The following is a 19,108-nucleotide window of genomic DNA, read 5'->3' as shown; positions in this document are numbered from 1 at the left end:
TAAACCTCATCAATAGACCATAGAAATGAACAAAGCCATTGTAACCTAATAACCTTGATACTGACAACTACAATGGTTCCCCTAGATTATAGTTTGTAATAAACCAAAGTTAATACAATGCACCAAAATTGCTTTCAAATAAATATATATTTATATTACAAGTGGGGATATATAGAAGGTGGGTTATATAAGGTGTCATAAAAGATTATGATTGATGTGTATGGTTGTCAGTTGTAGCACTGAGATAACAGAAACCAGCTGGCCCCCATCGTTCCTCTAAAAAAGTGTGAGTCAAAGATCTCATGATATAATACATTTGTAGAGGTTTCCAAAATTGTTTTTAATAGTCTTAAGAGGTTTCCTTTCATTAGCGCCTTCCTTTCGTCTGCATTTCAGAAAGCTGGATTAGAAATACCTGGTTTGTCTTTTTTTATGCACTAAATGGAAGAAAGTGGACTGAAACAGAGATAGACTACCTGGATATATCCAATAACAAGTTCTCATTTGAGTTTTCTGTTGCAAAACATTTTAGAATGTCTTCTGCTGCGTGCCGTACTAAACACAACCCTGGCAGGGAATCCATCATATTGCATTTACGCCTCTCCAATACTTTCAGATTGGTGCAGAATAAGGAGAGGAGACAAGGAGATGAAGCCACTTCTGAGTACTGAGGCTCACCCCAAAAAGAGGAACCAGGGTGAGCATTGAATGAGCCAACTCACACCCCGACTCACTCTAGCCAGGTCACTGGTCTGTTCGTGCTGTATAGCCAACTCCTATGGACAACTATGAATGTGGCCTGGGTGACAGTGTTTCGGCCACAGAGTGTCTGACTTCGCTCTGAAAACAAATAAATGCATACAGACACAGAATATCCCAACCTATAGAGCATTATACAAAACACTCACAGCTCCACCTTCAACCTTACTTAACAATTCAAGAAAGACAGGCTTTCTGTATATACCTATAATGGATAGCGAGTAATAGCCTAGTATCTTTTCACCTTGCTAGCTACCAGTATAAAGGCTATCACTATAATAATGTAAAACCCGAAGGCACCGAGACACTCATACACATAGGCAGAAATAGAGAACCAAGATGTATTTCAAAATAGAAAGACTGAATTCAAGCGCCTCACACTTTCAAGCCCTGGCTAGTGACTACAGAAATAACTGGAAACGTGGTATGAACTCTGACAGAAATGTCCCCCACCCTTTGTGTGCTTGTGTCCATAATAGTGTGTAGTGGCATGAGAGACTGTGTTTGTCTGTTGTACTGCAGAGGTGTGTGTGTGTGTGCGGGTGACAGAGAGAGCCACCAGTCCTGAGGAGAGGCATGAGTGACAGCTATGTTTAATGTGTGTGACTAACCACGGTCACCTCACTGACAGCCACATACTGAAAGACTGCCAGCTATAAGTGATGTAAATGTGCTGACATCTCTCACAATCAGCCTTGCGTTCCTCATCCTTTCCCATCTGTCTGTTCTCCAAACATCCCCTTCAGTCAAGTTTATGAAGCCTTTATTAAATGACAAAGTGATCGTTTGAGTCATATGGGATAGTTTACTATATTGTAAGTAACGTAACTTTAACATTTACACGTTAGCGTGAGTTCTACTCTCAGCCTCTGTTTCACCCTTTGCACTTCCTTCCTTTTAGGTTTCTTCCCCTCTCTTGAAAACAGCAGATGCGAACTTTGCATCAGTAGATAGATGGTTGACTAAATCTGACATTTGGGACTGTTTCCTGGACACCGTTTAAGCTTAGTCATGGACTATTTCAAATTGAGCAAGCTTTTTCATCCAGGACTAGGCTTAATCTGTATCCAGGAAACTGTCCCCATCACAGGATACCTGCTTCTCAGACAGAGTTATCATCCATCCACTACTTTATCTATTGACATGTCCATCAGGTTGATTTTCATTTACTGGCAGCATTTCCTGGGGGTTATGACATTAGTCTGCACATGATGTCATGTAATCAAGGATGAGTGTTAATGGAACCTGATTCCCACTCTGGTGGGGAGCTTTGGGGCCTTCTCCGCTGATACCTCAGGGATTAGGCTTCTGCATTCATCCTCTATAGCTGGCTGAGAGAGGGTCTCTGCTCACACCATTACACCACAGCTGCTGGGATAGTAACGAACTCTAAAGGATGACCTGACCTCTGAGGTCCAACCTTATGGGGGAGACACACTCACCTCACTCTGGCTTGGATAGGTGCACACTGCACAGTGACACGTCCATTTCCTTTCTGTATAACAATGCAAATGCATTTTGTCTCTCTCGTTGTGAAGAAATACTTTAAGTGTAAGAAAAGCAATTGCACATATCCTGCAGTAATCCTACACACTTGCATTATGTTATCATAGCCTACATCAGGGTTCCCCAACAGGCGGCCTGCGGGCGATTTTATTTGGCACCCCAAGTTTTCAGAGCTAAAAAATAAAATATATGTTAATATTTTTATAAAAGACTAAAGACACCAGCAAATCAGCTCCGAGTAGGGCCGTCACCAGAGTTCCATAACATTCGGGGATCAGTCCTGAAGACCAGGGGCTGAGGGGTTTGCAGGTCCAAGAAAAAAAATAGCCTTTTCGAAAATCATTTTACAATACAATAATATCTTTTATACCACACAAATGACCAAAATTACAAGCTACTCTGACATTGACATACTAAGATCAATAAAATGAATGACTCATTTCTTAAGTGCAACCAATAGCATAGGCCAATGAAAAGAGTGGATACAATATGAGGAGGAAATTAGTCCACCAACTTTCCAGTGGCACTCACATATCCAAACTGTTTTTTCACGCAATTGTATTTTGAAAAATTGCAAAATACCTTTTAGCGGCTGCCTGCTGTTCACTGACAGCCACATCTCAACAATCAGCATGTTTGATATTTGCTACGCGGGCTGCCCAATTGCGGGATTCCCGACTGTAGGGCTATAAGCTCATAATGTGACAAAACACAATCTACAGCAATTTTCCACAAGGCCAAATAATCAACACGTATTATTATTAATTCAATGGATTGTGGTCAGTAACCCCATATGGAGGTTATTTAGTCGGTAGTCCTACTGTTACAATAATATTTTTAATGATCTATGAGCAAGTAGCCTAGCCTACAAAGATGTCAAATGACTTGAATAGCGTATGGGGAAAGTGTAAAAATGTGTATTCGCATCAGTAGGCTAAGTGACTGAAATACATCAGAAAAGCATTGGAAAGTTGAGGAAAACATCAGGGAAGCTCATTAAGTAGGCTATAGGCGTAATGTGTGTGTAGAGAATATCTGCATTGCTTTTAATTGTTTGACTAATGATCACTCACCTCAACTTAGCTAAGATTTCCCAGCCTAATTCTAACCAAATATCCAAACGGAGATGAAGTGGAAACAAAAATCTGACATTGATTGATTTATCAAGAGGAGTTCCCATGCTTGTCCCAATGTAGTGCAATGATGCTGTCCCAATCAAAACGGTGCTGGAATGATCAGTTGACCACACATGGCAATTACTTTACATTTATTATTATTTACATGTATTATAACCAGTGGTGAAGTGCTGTTTGTTTAGGTAGCCTACCAGAGCACAATTATTTATTATTATTACGTCATCATTTCTGAATGAATGTTGGTCCAGACATGTAGCCTAGTGAATAAAATCATTTTAGAATATACATACAATGCATCATCCAAATTGCACGATTGTCTATGTCCACACGTGGCACAATGAAAATGTTCTATTTTTTTTATCCTAAAACACAAAATTAGGCCTACCTTATTATAAATGATCACTGTCAATCTTGAATGATAATTCTTCAAGTTGTATGTATGTAATTCTCCATGCTGCATGTATGCCAACCATTTCATCCCAATCAATTACATGGAAATATGCATTTCGATCCTCTTGAATGATGTAGGCTAATCAGCCTAACTACGGTTTAATCGAATGCTAGAGAAGATGGAGTTTAACACAGCCACCTGTATTTTGTTTCAATCAAAGCATATTCAACATTTCAGTACAAGAAATGACGTGGTGTTTTTAGTATAAGAGTAGCCGAACATTATCATGCTATTATAATCGGTGTGTTATGTAGAATACTAATTAATCATTAAGTGATCTTGCTAGACATGGCACCATTCTGACAAGTGGTGGATTATAAAGGTTGGATGAATTTGGGAGTTTCACGGAACCATAGCTCAATGAACTAAGCGGCACAATCAATTATTATTATTTTACACCATAGCAGCAGCGCCAAAGATTCAGGGCTGACTCAGAATTATTTCGGGCTAAAGCCACGAAAGCCAGGCCCTAGTGACCTCCCTGGTTCAAAGTGAATTTAATTTAGGAAATCTGTTCCAAAGTATTTCCACGCAGAACAGAGAGATAACGGTGATCGTATAGAAATGTAGCATGGTTTGAAATGATTATGTTTTAGTCAAATATTATATTTGTTTGGGCTTCTTGCAGTGTACAAGTTATTTGTAATTATGTTCTGGCCCCTGACCATCCACTCAAGAAGAAAAAAAGTCGACCTGCGGCTGAATCTAGTTGATGATTAACCCAATATTGGACTAAATGTGCCTAACGATACTTCCTAGTTCAAGGACATTACATGTTCTATTAAAGCAGCGAACTGGCTCTCTGGAAGCCAAAACCGCCAAAATACACCATCTAAACGTGAACCGATTCTCAATTGTGGTACGGATATATAAACAAATCCATCTACTTTCATATAACATCAAAATAATTTCACAAATGCAAAATACACACTTACTGTAGACTGTTTTAACCGATTTTAACAGTTTCAGCCGACAGTATTTCTCAGTGACAACACGTTTGTGGAGTCTCTTCTATTTACACAGTTTACACACAGGAGTTCGGATATGCAGGTAGCTAATTGCACAGGTAGTCGTCTGTTTTCCGTTAACAAGCGCTTTAACGTGAAAATATTGCAGTGTGGGACCCTGATCCTATAAAAAAGGTGTGTATCAAGGTAACCTTTTGTTTTCGAAAATGATTTACTGCTGATATGAAAGATACGGTCCTTATGCTTCCAAAACCATACCTCGGTAGCGGTGTGTGTTAATGTTCAGACCGAGCGTCGCGGCTCTTAAAACTCCCCTCTAAAGAAAATGCCTTCGTCCAATGACTCATTATGTGTAATGTAATGGAACGGAGAGTCATGAATGATCAAGAGCTAGTTGATGATCCCTGGCCTACATCCTATTATCAAGGCCATAGTGTCTTCTCAGTGTCAACAACTTAAACAAGTTGAGTTAGCAAAGTGCCACAGCGAGTTGTTTTTAAATCAGAATTTTCTATAATAAGAAGCTTACGTTTGGCCCATAACTAGGCTGAAAGAGAGATAATCTAGGCTACTGGAGAAAATGTGAGATTGCAAATATTTTCCCCTTGAGATAGGCTACAAACTACACTGTATGGGGCGGGCTATAACCAGTCGTCTAAATGTGATAAATAGGCCTACATCTGCAGCAGCCTGAGTATGGTCATGTTTTATCAGATGGGTATAAAACACCGGTAGTCTACATTCACACTATTTTGCTAATGCTATGCCCCACATGTGCATAGCCTAACCATAAATCATGTTCGTAGCCTCTTTTGTTGAGAATTTTGTCATTTTGAGAAGAAAAAAATAAATGACACGCGAAATTCTACCATTGTTAGGCTATAATGTGTTCCTTTATAAAAAATAATCATGACAATTAACATCAAGGTTGCAAACGCGAAATTGTAACATTATAGAATATCGAAACAAAACAGGCAAGTGCACAGATCAGATTTTCCACGCCCTTACCTCATTGTTTGGCGAGACTGCAAATCTTCTCTCCCAAGCTAGATGTTTGGTTTCCGATGAGAAGCCGGTGTTGAAAAATAGAAGACATAAGATATAACGATGGTAAAAATGTGATACACACATGTATCAATCTAGCCACCCTAATCGGGCTGTGCACGAATGGGCGAAATAGACAGCAGCACACACCACTACAATTTCCAGGGGTGTATTCACTAGGAACCAAGCAGAACGAAACGGGGAGGGATTTACATGCATTTGTCCAATAGAAACGCTCGTGGTATTTCCGTTTGGAGTAAAATGTTTCCGTGGCATAACGTTTTGGAATAATGATTGCACCACCGGGTGTATTCATTAGGCCTACGTCTCGCAACGGAAACCGTTTACCGTTTAACAACCAAACGGAAGCAAACAGAGCAAATTGACCTAAACGGGGAGGGGCCTACCTGAATTTGTCCAATAGAAACTCTCGTTTTCATTGACTTTTTTTTTTTTTTAGTTTGGGGTCAACAATTTCTGTAGCAAAACGTTTTGCAACAGACGAAACTTTTGCAACAGAATCGGAGTACACCCCTTATTCAAAGGGAAATACGTTCAATGGATGACTGAATGGGGTAGTGGGGCAAGCTTGTCAAATCCTATCACCATCCCTCCTCAGGCCACACCGCTTCTATTCGACTACTGAAGTTTACTCCTGAAACAGAGGCAGAGCTTGTTTTGGATCGTGCTAAAGGGGCTACGATTTGAATGGGGAACTATTTTCTTTCACGTGGCGCCAGATTTCGCGTTGATCTGAACGCCCATCCACGTAGCCCATTGCGGCTGTCCATTTGCCTATTCAAATCAAATCAAATTGTATTTGTCACATGCGCTGAATATAGCAGGTGGACTTTACCGTGACGAGTTTACTTATGAGCCTTCCTTTCCCAACAATGCAGAGTTATAAAGTAAGAAAAATCAGCCAAAAAGTCTAACACAATAAAATAATAATAAGGAGATGATATACAGGAGTACTAGTACTGAGTCAATGTGCAAGGGTACAAGATAGTTGAGGTATTCAAGGTAATATGTACATGTAGGTAGTGGTAAAAGTTACTAGGCAATCAGGATAGATAATAAAGAGAGTAGCAGCAGCAGCTTATGTGAAAGAGTGTGTGTGGCGTAAATGTGCATGTGTGTTTTAGGTGTGTGAGCATATATAGCGTGTGTGTATTGGAGTGTCAGTGTAGTATGTGTGAGTGTGTGGGTAGAGTCCAGTGAGTGTGCATAGAGCCAGTGTAAGAAAGTCCATGCAAATAAAAATGGGGTCCTGCAAATAATCAGGGTAGACATTTGATTAACTGTTCAGCAGTCTTATGGCTTTGGGGGTAGAAGCTGTTCAGGAGCCTTTTGGTCCCAGACTAGGTGCTCCGGTACCACTTACTGTGCGGTAGCAGAGAGAATAGTCTATGACTTCGGTGGCTGGAGTCTGACCATTTTTAGGGCCTTCCTCTGACACCGCCTGGTATAGAGGTCATGGATGGCAGGGAGCTCAGCCCCAGGGATGTACTGTGCCATATGCACTACCATCTGTAGCACCTTACGGTCGGATGCCAAGCAGTTGCCATACCAAGCGGCCAACCACCGTCTTGTTGTCGGCAAACTTAATGATGGTGTTGGAGTTGTGCTCTGCCACACAATCGTGGGTGAACAGGGAGTACAGGAAGGGACTAAGCACGCACCACTGAGGGGCCCTCATGTTGAGGGTCAGCGTGGCGGATGTGTTGTTGCCTACCTTCACCACCTTAGGGTGGCTCGTCAGAGAGTCCAGGGACCAGTTGCAGAGGGAGGTGTTTAGTCCCAGGGTCCTGAGCTTGGAAGGCACTATGGTGTTAAATCCTGAGCTGTAGTCAGTGAACAGCATTCTCACATACTGTAGGTGTTCCTTTTGTCCAGGTGGGAAAGGGCGGTGTGGTGAGCAATAGAGATTGCATCATCTGTGGATCTGTTGGGGCGTTATGCGAATTGGAGTGGGTCCAGGGTTTCTGGAATGATGGTGTTGATGTGAGCCATGACCAGCCTTTCAAAGCATTTCATGACTACAAATGTGCATGCTATGGGGTGATAATAATTTAGACAAGTTACCTTGGGATTCTTGGGTACAGGGACTATGGTTGTCTAGTTGAAACATGTAGGTATTACAGACTGGGTTCAAGTAGACTTTCCCTGGCCTAAAGAAACCTTTTCACCCATGGCTTGCCATGTTTTTTGGAATTAAAACAATTGTTAAGGTAGAGAATGTATTCTTCATTGTAGAATTTTAGGAGAGCACAGCACTAAAACACACCTGATTCAAATAGTCAGGGTGTTGAATCAGGTTAGAGGTGGAACAATACGTGCATGCACACTCTAGGATCAGGGTTAGTGATAGGCCTATTACTACTCAACATGAAAATATAAAAATAGAAGGATGCTTATGTTTGCAAAATATACTTTGGAAATCCATTTCCCATTGGGAAGTTTGCATTTTAGTTGTCACTATTGCACACTTACTGGCCCTAAATGAGAATGAGATCAAAGTTCAATTTACAAGCCTGAAATGAAGTCACATATGGGGAAAAGAGATGGGAGACTGTGTAGTCACGAACGAGAACATTATCGTGCCGACAAATGTCTATGGCTATGCTCTGCAGCAAATGTCAAATCTATTGCACCAACAGTGTTTTGAAATTTGAGGCTATCCTTTCCCGGACATCTTTACAAAAAAAATACTTCCTGTTTACTGACAAATTGGGTAATTTATGCATGGGTACTTCAAAAACAGGAAATACATACTGAAATGACATTTGTCCAATGATTAGGCTATATATTGACATTCTAAAAAGTGACATGGTAAAAATGGGAAAATTAAGTTCAAATTGTATTCAATCAATCAATCAATCAATCAATCAAATGTATTTATAAAGCCCTTTTAACATCAGCCAATGTCACTAAGTGCTATACAGAAACCCCACCTAAAACCCCAAACAGCAAGCAATGCAGATGTAGAAGCACGGTGGCTAGGAAAAACTCCCTAGAAAGGCTAGAACCTAGGAAGAAACCTAAAGAGGAACCAGGCTCTGAGGGGTGGCCAGTCCTCTTCCGGCTGTGCCGGGTTGAGATTATAACAGTATATGGCCAAAACGTTTGGACGTTCATAGATGACCAGCATGGTCAAATAATAATAATAATCACAGTGGTTGTAGAGAGTGTAACAGGTCAGCACCTCAGGAGTAAATGTCAATTGGCTTTTCATAGCCAAGCATTCAGAGTTGGAGACAGCTGGAGCGGTAGAGAGAGTCGAAAACAGCAGGTCCGGGACAAGGTAGCACGTCCGGTGAACAGGTTAGGGTTCCATAGTTGTATGTACGGGATACACATGGTATACATCATCCAACTAAATGCTACTTGCAGGTTCCTTCTCGACAATGCAACAATAAATAATAAAAGATGAGAATACGAACAAAATAAATGACATTAGAATAGAAGAAACCTGTTAGCATTTATTATAATACAGGAATGCACAATTTATAGTCCAATATTTACACCTGTATTGGGGAAGGTTGGGGGCAAGTGTATAAATTGAGCAGTATAATAAGTCTTGTAGCAGAAGTTGTGATGTGTGTGTACCATGAATGTCTATACAGTTGAATTCGGAAGTTTACATACACTTAGGTTGGAATAATTAAAACTCGTTTTTCAACCACTCCACAAATTTCTTGTTAACAAATTATAGTTTTGGCAAGTCGGTAAGGACATCTACTTTGTGCATGACACAAGTAATTTTTCCAACAATTGTTTACAGATTATTTCACTTATAACTCACTGTATCACAATTCCAGTGGGTCAGAAGTTTACATACACTAAGTTGACTGTGCCTTTAAACAGCTTGGAAAATTCCATAGAATGATGTCATGGCTTTAGAAGTTTCTGATAGGCTAATTGACATCATTTGAGTCAATTGGAGGTGTGCCTGTGGATGTATTTCAAGGCCTACCTTCAAACTCAGTGCCTATTTGCTTGACATCATGGGAAAATAAAAATAAATCAGCCAAGACCTCCGAAAAACAATGGTAGATCTCCACAAGTCTGGTTCATCTTTGGGAGTAATTTCCAAATGCCTGATGGTACCACATTCATCTCTACAAACAATAGTATGCAAGAATAAACACCATGGGACCACGCAGCCATCATACCGCTCAGGAAGGAGATGTGTTCTGTGTCCTGGAGATGAATGTACTTTGGTGTGAAAAGTGCAAATCAATCCCAGAACAGCAAAGGACCTTGTGAAGATGCTGGAGGAAACAGGTACAAAGTATCTATATCCACAGTAAAACGAGTCCTATATCGATATAACCTGAGAGGCTGCTCAGCAAGGAAGAAGCCACTGCTCCAAAACCGCCATAAAAAAGCCAGACTACGGTTTGCAACTGCACATAGGGACAAATATCGTACTTTTTGGAGAAATGTCCTCTGGTCTGATGAAACAAAAATAGAACTGTTTGGCTGTAATGACCATCATTATGTTTGAAGGAAAGAGGGGGATGCTTGCAAGCTGAAGAACACCATCCCAACCGTGAAGCACGGGGGTGGCAGCATCATGTTGTGGGGGTGCTTTGCTGCAGGAGGGAGTGGTGCACTTCACAAACTAGATGGCATCACCAGGAAGGAAAATTATGTGGATATATTGAAGCAACATCTCAAGACATCAGTCAGGAAGTTAAAGCTTGGTCGCAAATGGGTCTTCCAAATGAACAATGACCCCAAGCATACTTCCAAAGTTGTGGCAAAATGGCTTAAGGACAACAAAGTCAAGGTATTGGAGTGGCCATCACAAAGCCCTGACCTCAATCCTATAGAAAATGTGTGGGCAACCTGACTCAGTTACACCAGCTCTGTCAGGGGGAGTGAGCCAAAATTCACTCAACTTATTGTGGGAAACTTGTGGAAGGCTACCCAAAACGTTTGACCCAAGTTAAACAATTTAACTGACCTAAGACAGGTAATTTTTATTAGTATTAAATGTCAGGAATTGTGAAAAACTGACTTTAAATGTATTTGGCTAAGGTGTATGTAAACTTCCCACTTCAACTGTATGTGTGTGTTCATGAGTGCATGTGCGCAGTCAGTCCATTTCAATTGTTCAGCAGTCTGATGGCTGTAGATACCAACATGCTCAGAGTTTCTATCAGACTTCATGCTCCGATACCATCTGCCCGACAGTAAAGGAGAGAGCAGCTCGTGTCTGGGGTGTGTGGGGTCCTTGATGATGCTGCGAGCATTCCTCAGTCACCGTTTTAAGTAGATGTCCTGGATGGGTGGGAGCACAGTTCCAGTGATGTACTGGGCCATCTTAGCCTCGCTGTCTTGGATGGATTAAAACCCTTACCAGGCCGTGATGTAACCGGTCAGGACGCTCTCGATGGTGACTCGGTAGTACTGTATTTGGAGGAACCGGGGAGGCATGCAGAATTTATTCAGCCACATTAGAAAGTAGATGCTGTTGCACCCTCTTGACAAGAGTGGTGGTGTTGTTAGTCTAATTTTCTGTACTGTATACCAAACCTAACATTAGTAGGAAATACCAAATCCTCAGTGAACTCATGCAGAGTAGCCCACCACTAGAGGGCATTGAAATATCACATTCTGCATGCTGTACTGTAGCTCAAGGCTGAGAGGCTCATCCATTTCTTGGCTATGCAAGGACCCAAGTGTTACTTTTACCACAAATGTGATGTTAGCCATTAACCTTAAACATTCCCTACTTTAACAGTTCAGACTCTATACAGTGTACAGAACATTAGGAACACCTTCTTAATATTGAGTTGCACCCCCCTTTTGCCATCAGAACAGCCTCAATTCATTGGGGCAAAGACTACAAGGTGTCAATATCTCCATCAGACACACAGAAAACTGTTGAGTGTGAAACACACAGCAGTGTTGCAGTTCTTGACTCAATCAAACCATTGCACCTGGCACTTACTACCATACTCCGTTCAAAGGCACTTACATTTTGTCTTGCCCATTCACCCTCTGAATGGCACACATACACAATCCATGTCTCAATTGTCTCAAGGCTTACAAATCCTTTAACCCGTATCCTCCCCTTCATCTACACTGATTGAAGTGAACTTAACAGGTTACCTCAATAAGGGATCATAGGATTTACCTGGTCAGTCTAATGGAAAGAGCAGGTGTTCCTAATGTTTTGTACACTGTGTACTTAACCATTTTGTCCTTTCTAGCATGGCCATCAAGCAACTTCCACACAAGAGGGCTACAGTTTTGCAGGTTTTCATTTACATTAAAAGCATGGCTTTCAGAGATATAGAACAAAAACATTTGTTTATTAAAATATTAAACAAAGAGAAAAAAACTAAATATGTTCCTTGTAGGAATTGTATCACCGCCTCAATAATAAAACAGGCCTATATCAGATTGGAGCTTTGAGTACAAAATTCAGCAGTTTGAAAAACTATGACAAGATCAGCCAAGAATATTAATTTGTCTCCATTACATGTGTTGAATGTGGGCATCATATCAAACAATATGAAATCATAACATAAACAGAGGGGTCATGTTCAAAAGGGCAACTTAAGGTCACATATGATCAAACTAATCTCTCAGCTCTAACAGGGTGGAAGAAACAAATTCTGATTTAGTTGATGTCCCGTTGCAGAGCACTTTTTGAAAACTTGGGCCTTACTGAAAGAGATCCAATTGCCATGATTAATCGAGTTCTGAGCCGCATTCAGTGAGCGGAAATATAAAAGATTTTCAAATAGAAAACAAAGTGTTCGAGAAATACCACCACTACTACTACTACTACTACAAAAAAGTTTCTCCATGTCATGCCTACAGAACTTGACCCAGGGCCACGTTTAGTAGTCAAACATTGTGGAATGTTTAATATAGAAATGTAATGAATAGAGCTGACGTGATTCCTTATTCTAGACGTCAGAGACGCATGTTTGTTCCACATTGTATATCTAAATATTCCACAACATTGTGTCCTGATGAACATGGCCCTGCTCTTGCAGTTTCTCAGCTAAAGCAGGGTAGTATTCACTAGAAACCAAACAGAAGAAAACTGACCAAAACGGGGAGGGATGGTGTGTACTAATTAATACGACCCAGTGTGGTACAGCCTTTGGGTGAGATGTCAGTCTACTTCCCCCCAGTCCCAGTGATAAGAGGGTTCCTCAACACAACAATGACAGAGTCCCCTCTCAGAAACATCTTAGAGATGTACCGGTCCTTGTTCACTGGCTTGGACTTCTTTTTCCCCTTGCCACTCTTCGGGACCTCTGTCCACATCTCCTTCACATTCTCCAACACCATGTTGCAGTGCCTACATAGAGAGAAGACAAAGTGAAATTATACTGAACAAAAATATAAAAACGCAACAATTTAGTTAGTTTATATAAAGGCCCTTGATTTTAGGGCCCCTTCATCAAGCCCTAATCTATGGATTTCACATGACAGGGCAGGGCATAGGCCCACCTACTTGTTAGCCAGGCCCAGCCAATCATAATGAGTTTTTCCACATAAAATGTCTTTATTAGACAGAATAACTCCCCAGCACACCCCCTCAAACGATCCCGCAGTTGAAGAAGCCAGATGTTGAGGTCCTGGGCTGGCATGGTTACATGTGGTCTGCGGTTGTGAGGCTGGTTGGATGTACTGCCAAATTCTCTAAAACGACGTTGGAGGCAGCTTATGGTAGAGAAATTAACATTCAATTCTCTGGCAACAGCTCTGGTGGAAATTCCTGCAGTCAGCATGCCAATTGCATGCTCCCCCAAAACTTTAAACATCTGTGGCATTGTGTTGTGACAAAACTGCACATTTTGAAGTGGCCTTGCCACAAGGTACACCTATGTAATGATCATGTTTAATCAGCTTCTTGATATGCCACACCTGTCAGGTGGATGGATTATCGTGACTAAGGAGAAATGCTTACTAAGAGGGATGCAAACAAACGTGTGCACAAAATTGAGAAATACACTTTTTGTTGCGCCTAGAACATTTCAGGGATTTTTTTTATTTTAGCCCATGAAACATGGCACCAACACTTTACATGTTGCATTTATATTTTTGTTCAGTGTACACGCTAATTGAAATGGGTTTTGGGAACCAAGTAATAGAATAATCCAAACACGATATGACGTCATGATTTGGAAGGTGATGGAAAAGTAGTTTACTTTCTGCCATTTTCAGTTATTCATTACCTGTCGAAGGCTTTGACTCGTCCCAGTAGCTTCTTGTTGTTGCGGCAGTTGACGAGGACTTGTGTGTTGCTTTTCACTGACTGGGTGAGCACAGACAGTGGTCCAGTGTTGAATTCTTCCTCCTCTCGTTTCTGCAACTCTTCTGGAGTCATCTCAGATTTGGGTTTATTCAGCAAACTCCTAGAAAGACCAAATAACGTGTCAAAACGCATAATCTAAAACCTTGCTATAAGTATTAGTTAGGTAACTCAAATGTGCAAAATATTAATAACATGGGATTTATATAGCTCTTTTCAAGGACCCAAAGTCGATAAACAATTTTAGAAAATACAACAGACTAAACAAAAAACTGCATAATGGGGTCAAAGAAGGTAAAGAGTAACATACAAAGCTAAACCTTAACTCATTATTTTGTTTAGCAATCAACAATGGTTAGCGAGCTAGCTCTCTATAACGTGCAGCTAACGTGAGCAATTCAGATTCAAGCACGCTAACGTTAGCTAGCTAATGTTAGCCTGTAGCAGAACGATTCAGAGTAAACTTTGAGCAAGCTCATTACAACCAAATTCCAGCACACATTGCAAAACACACGCATTTAGTTGATACATTAAATTAATACTCAACTGTACTCTTGAACTTACATGTTTGTGAATTGGTGTTATTTATGTTCTGAATGAATGAGGAACAATTTATCTTTCGGACTGAAAACGTTGCGCGAAAAATACCAAATACTTCCGGGTAAATAAAAGGCTCATCTGCAGTCCTAACAATGGACACAATGTGGCGACATCTACTGTCAAGGAGTATAAATGCTACTACACTACAGCTCATTACTTCATTTCTCACCAAATATATTTCAGGTATTGATTGAGATATACATGTCAATTCAGGTTTCGTATCGTATTGATCTCAAAATAGCAACAATGGCTAGCATAACCGTTTTCACAGTCACCCTTCCTTGCCCTATGGTTAGCATTGTACTGGAAATTGCATGTCATTGTTACTACTCATCTTGTGATAATCCATCCCTATGACCAATCATGATTAACTGAACAAGATATAAGAAGTATTGTGAACTCTTATTTAAAAAAAACGCCTTAACAGACACTTTTACAGATACAAAGTTGACAACATAGGCACCATCATTCTTTGGCATGTCTTTTCAAACGGTGTTATCAGACACACACACACCACACACACACACACACACACACACACACACACACACACTGGTGTCACCTATGTAGTTCTCTTTCTCATCCCTTTCACTAAAATAATTAGCTAAGGGCGTGGCTCACACCGCAGACACAGATATTTAACAGTCAAACATGCCCTCTCTTTCCTTCGTGTTCAGACTGGTCAGCTCAAATTTAACTATGCAAATAACACCTAGTGTAGTATCTGAGTATCTGTGCTGGTTCTTTGAGACTTTTATGTCTTTCATCGTCATCAATAAGTTTAAACCGACTTGGTCCACACATCTCACACACAAAAGACGATCTACTGACGTGCAAATGCAGTGCTTTGTGTGACTCCACATGATCTCTGCCTGATTTAGGCTATGTAGCAGTAGTAGGCTTGTTCTCACACAAAAGTGTCAAACAAGTGTCATACAAGTTTAATAATTTAATTGATTAATAATGGAATTGAAATAGGAAATATGACAACATTTTCCAATTTTTCTGAAATCAGAGAATGCATTTTAGAGCAATCAGTTTCAGTGGATTTATCTCTCTCTCTCTCTCTCTCTCTCTCTCTGGTGTGGATCTCCTATTGATTTGCATGCTGCATCATACATTTGCATACAGTTACAGCGCAGCTCTGGAGGACATCAGGACACAGTACAGTCAACAGTCTTCTGGTTGTCTGAAAGAGGCAGCCATCCCCGCAAACTTTTTCAATCAACTTTGTTTCACCGTCATTTTAACAAAACAAATCTAGATTTTTCCTTCTGATGATGTTGAATCAAAGTGGAAAAGTGATTTGACAGAAGTCATCAACGTAAAGAAGTTTCGGAAATGTCCAATCAAACGTAGGCCTAAATAGAAATTTGACGTTGAATTTACGTCTGTGCCCAGTGGAATGCCTGTCAAACCTGTCTACAGGAGCCTGTAGGAATGACATATTCAACTACATAGAACCATTTTTTTTCTCACACAAGTCAGGCATGATGACTGTTGTACGACCATTATGGGAATGTTTCAAACCTCTGTATCTGTGAGTGCTTTGAGTATAAATGCAGGTTTTAATCGCAGATACAGTATACAGTATTTGATCCCCTGCTGATTTTGTACGTTTGCCCACTGACAAAGAAATGATCAGTCTATCATTTTAATGGTAGGTTTATTTGAACAGTGAGAGACAGAATAGCAACAAAAAAATCCAGAAAAACGCATGTCAAAAATGTTATAAAATGATTTGCATGGTCACAAACAGAGACTTAAGACAAAGGAAATAACAATATCAACAATACCATCCCACCCCCTCCCTCAGGAACTCCCCAAACTTTTTTAGCTTTACCTTACAGCCAGTGGTGTAAACTACTTAAGTAAAAAATACTTTAAAGTACTACTTAAGTAGTTTTTGTTGGTATTTGTACTTTACTTTAGGATTTATATTTTTGCCGACTTTTACTTTTACTTTACTACATTCCTAAAGAAAACAATGTACTTTTTACATTTTCCTTGACACCCAAAGTACTCGTTACATTTTGGCATGAAAATTGTCCAATTCAAACACTTTTCAAGAAAACATCCCTGGTCATCCTTACTGCCTATGTTCTGGTGGACTCACTAAACACAAATGCTTTGTTTGTAAATTATGTCTGAGTGTTGGAGCGTGCCCCTGGCTATCCGTAAATAAAAAACAAGAAAATTGTGCCGTCTGGTTTGCTTAATATAAGGAATTTGAAATTATTTATACTTTTACTTTTGATACGTAACTATATTTTAGCACTTCCATTTACTTTTGATACTCTAGTATATTTAAAACCAAATACTTTTAGACTTTTCCTCAAGTAGAATTATAGTGGGTGACTTTCAGTTTTATTTGAGTAATTTTCTATTAAGGTATCTTTACTTTTACTCAAGTATGACAATTGAGGTACTTTTTCCACCACTGCTTACAGCACGTGTCGAACTCATTCCACGGAGGGACAAGTGTCTGCAGGTTTTCGCTCCTCCCTTGTACTTGATTGATTAATTAAGGTCACTAATTAGTAAGGAACTCCCCTCATCTGGTTGTCTAGGTCTGAATTGAAAGGAAAAAACAAAAAACAGCAGACAGTCGGCTGTCTATGGAATGAGTTTGACACCCCTGCCTTACTGTAGCAACCTCTGAGGCTTACACTTTTTCTTCAGCCCCATTCGTACGACTGACAGTTTATCAAGACAATTGAAAACCTTTCTAAGGTGAAGGATTCTCTTGCTCTGGTGTTGGGATGTTTTTCTGTTGACCTCTATGGCATTTGCATGTTGGGGTTTCGTGTCTGGCTGCTGCAGCTGTATTTGCCATTCAGAGTCCAGTGAAATGAGCCAAACAGAGTTCTGTTTCTCTCTCTCTCACTAACTTTTTTTTTCTCTCTCTCTCTCTCTCTCTCAATTCAATTCAAGGGGCTTTATTGGCATGGGAAACATATGTTAACATGGCCAACGCAAGTGAAGTAGATAATATACAAAAGTGAAATGAACAATAAAATGAACAGTAAATATTACACTCACAAAAGATCCAAAAGAATAAAGACATTACAAATGTCATATTATGTATATATACAGTGTTGTAACAATGTACAAATGGTTAAAGTACAAAAGGGAAAATAAATAAGGATAAATATGGGTTGTATTTACAATGGTGTTTGTTCTTCACTAGTTGATCTTTTCTTGTGGCAACAGGTCACAGATCTTGCTGCTGTGATGGCACACTGTGGTATTTCACCCAGAAGATATGGGAGTTTATCAAAATCGGGTTTGTTTTCTAATTCTTTGTGGATCTGTGTAATCTGAGGGAAATATGTGTCTCTAATATGGTCATACATTTGGTTGGAGGTTAGGAAGTGCAGCTCAGTTTCCACCTTATTTTGTGGGCGGTGTGCACATAGCCTGTCTTCTCTTGCGAGCCTGGTCTGCCTACGGCGGCCTTTCTCAATAACAAGACTATGCTCACTGTCTGTACATAGACAGAGCTTTCCTTAAGTTTGGGTCACTCACAGTGGCCAGGTATTCTGCCACTGTGTACTCTCTGTTTAGGGCCAAATAGTGTTCTAGTTTGCTCAGTTTTTTTGTTAATTCTTTCCAATGTGTCAAGTAATTATTTTTTGTTTTCTCATGATTTGGTTGGGTCTAATTGTGTTGCTGTCCTGGGGCTCTGTGGGGTCTGTTTGTGTTTGTGAACAGAGCCCCAGGACCAGCTTGCTAAGGGGACTCTTCTCCAGGTTCATCTCTCTGTAGGTGATGGCTTTGTTATGGAAGGTTTGGGAATCGCTTCCTTTTAGGTGGTTGTAGAATTTAACGTCTCTTTTCTGGATTTGATAATTAGCTGGTATTGGCCTAATTCTGCTCTGCATGCATTGTTAGGTGTTTTACGTTGTACACAGAGGATATTTTTTGCAGAATTCTGCATGCAGAGTCTCAATTTGGTGTTTGTCCCATTTTGTGAATTCTTGGTTTGTGAGCGGACCCCAGACCTCACAACCATAAAGGGCAATGTGTTCTATAACTGATTCAAGTATTTTTAGCCACATCCTAATTGGTATGTCAAATTGTATGTTCCTTTTGATGGCATAGAATGCCCTTCTTGCCTTGTCTCTCACATCGTTAGCTGTGGCGCTGATGTTTAGGCCAAGGTATGTGTAGTTTTTTGTGTGCTCTAGGGCAACGGTGTCTAGATAGAATTTGTATTTGTGGTCCTGGCGACTGGACCTTTTTGGAACACCATTTTGGTCTTACTGAGATTTACTGTCGGGGCCCAGGTCTGGCAGAATCTGTGCAGAAGATCTAGATGCTGCTGTAGGCCCTCCTTGGTTGGTGACAGAGGCAC

The 19,108-nt window shown here is 40.4% G+C and overlaps 2 protein-coding genes across 6 annotated transcripts in view; both read right to left on the bottom strand.

Moving 5' to 3' along the window:
* LOC106603798 (vasodilator-stimulated phosphoprotein) overlaps positions 1-6,099 on the bottom strand; it is a 75,800-nt gene extending 69,701 nt beyond the window's left edge. For all 5 annotated transcript variants that reach the window (XR_014392218.1, XR_014392219.1, XM_045717304.2 and 2 more), the window contains exon 1: positions 5,829-6,099. Coding sequence is in view for 3 of the 5 variants with exons in the window: in XM_045717304.2 (XP_045573260.1) it covers positions 5,829-5,833 (5 nt within the window). In the remaining 2 variants the exon portion in view is untranslated. The remainder of the gene's footprint in view (positions 1-5,828) is intronic.
* A 6,070-nt stretch (positions 6,100-12,169) lies between these two features.
* On the bottom strand, positions 12,170-14,843 carry LOC106603799 (small nuclear ribonucleoprotein Sm D2). Its single transcript, XM_014197914.3, has 3 exons — positions 14,716-14,843; positions 14,075-14,254; positions 12,170-13,194 (listed from the first exon to the last, which is right to left on the bottom strand). Coding segments are annotated over exons 1-3 (366 nt in total). The 5' UTR covers positions 14,718-14,843; the 3' UTR covers positions 12,170-13,010.
* Between the last annotated feature and the right edge of the window lie 4,265 nt (positions 14,844-19,108).

This window comes from Salmo salar, chromosome 04 (assembly GCF_965601325.2).
Source record: "Salmo salar chromosome 04, fSalSal1, whole genome shotgun sequence".
NCBI classification, from domain to species: Eukaryota; Metazoa; Chordata; class Actinopteri; order Salmoniformes; family Salmonidae; genus Salmo; species Salmo salar.
Note: the sequence above shows the minus strand (reverse complement) of the source record. Positions and strands in the feature narration are given on the sequence as shown.

What these genes read in the sequence shown, in the direction of transcription:
- LOC106603799 (XM_014197914.3), bottom strand. An exon ending in CGAGTCAAAGCCTTCGACAG is followed by an intron (nt 13,195 to 14,074) that starts GTAATGAATAAC and finishes CTCTCTATGTAG; the next exon opens with GCACTGCAACATGGTGTTGG.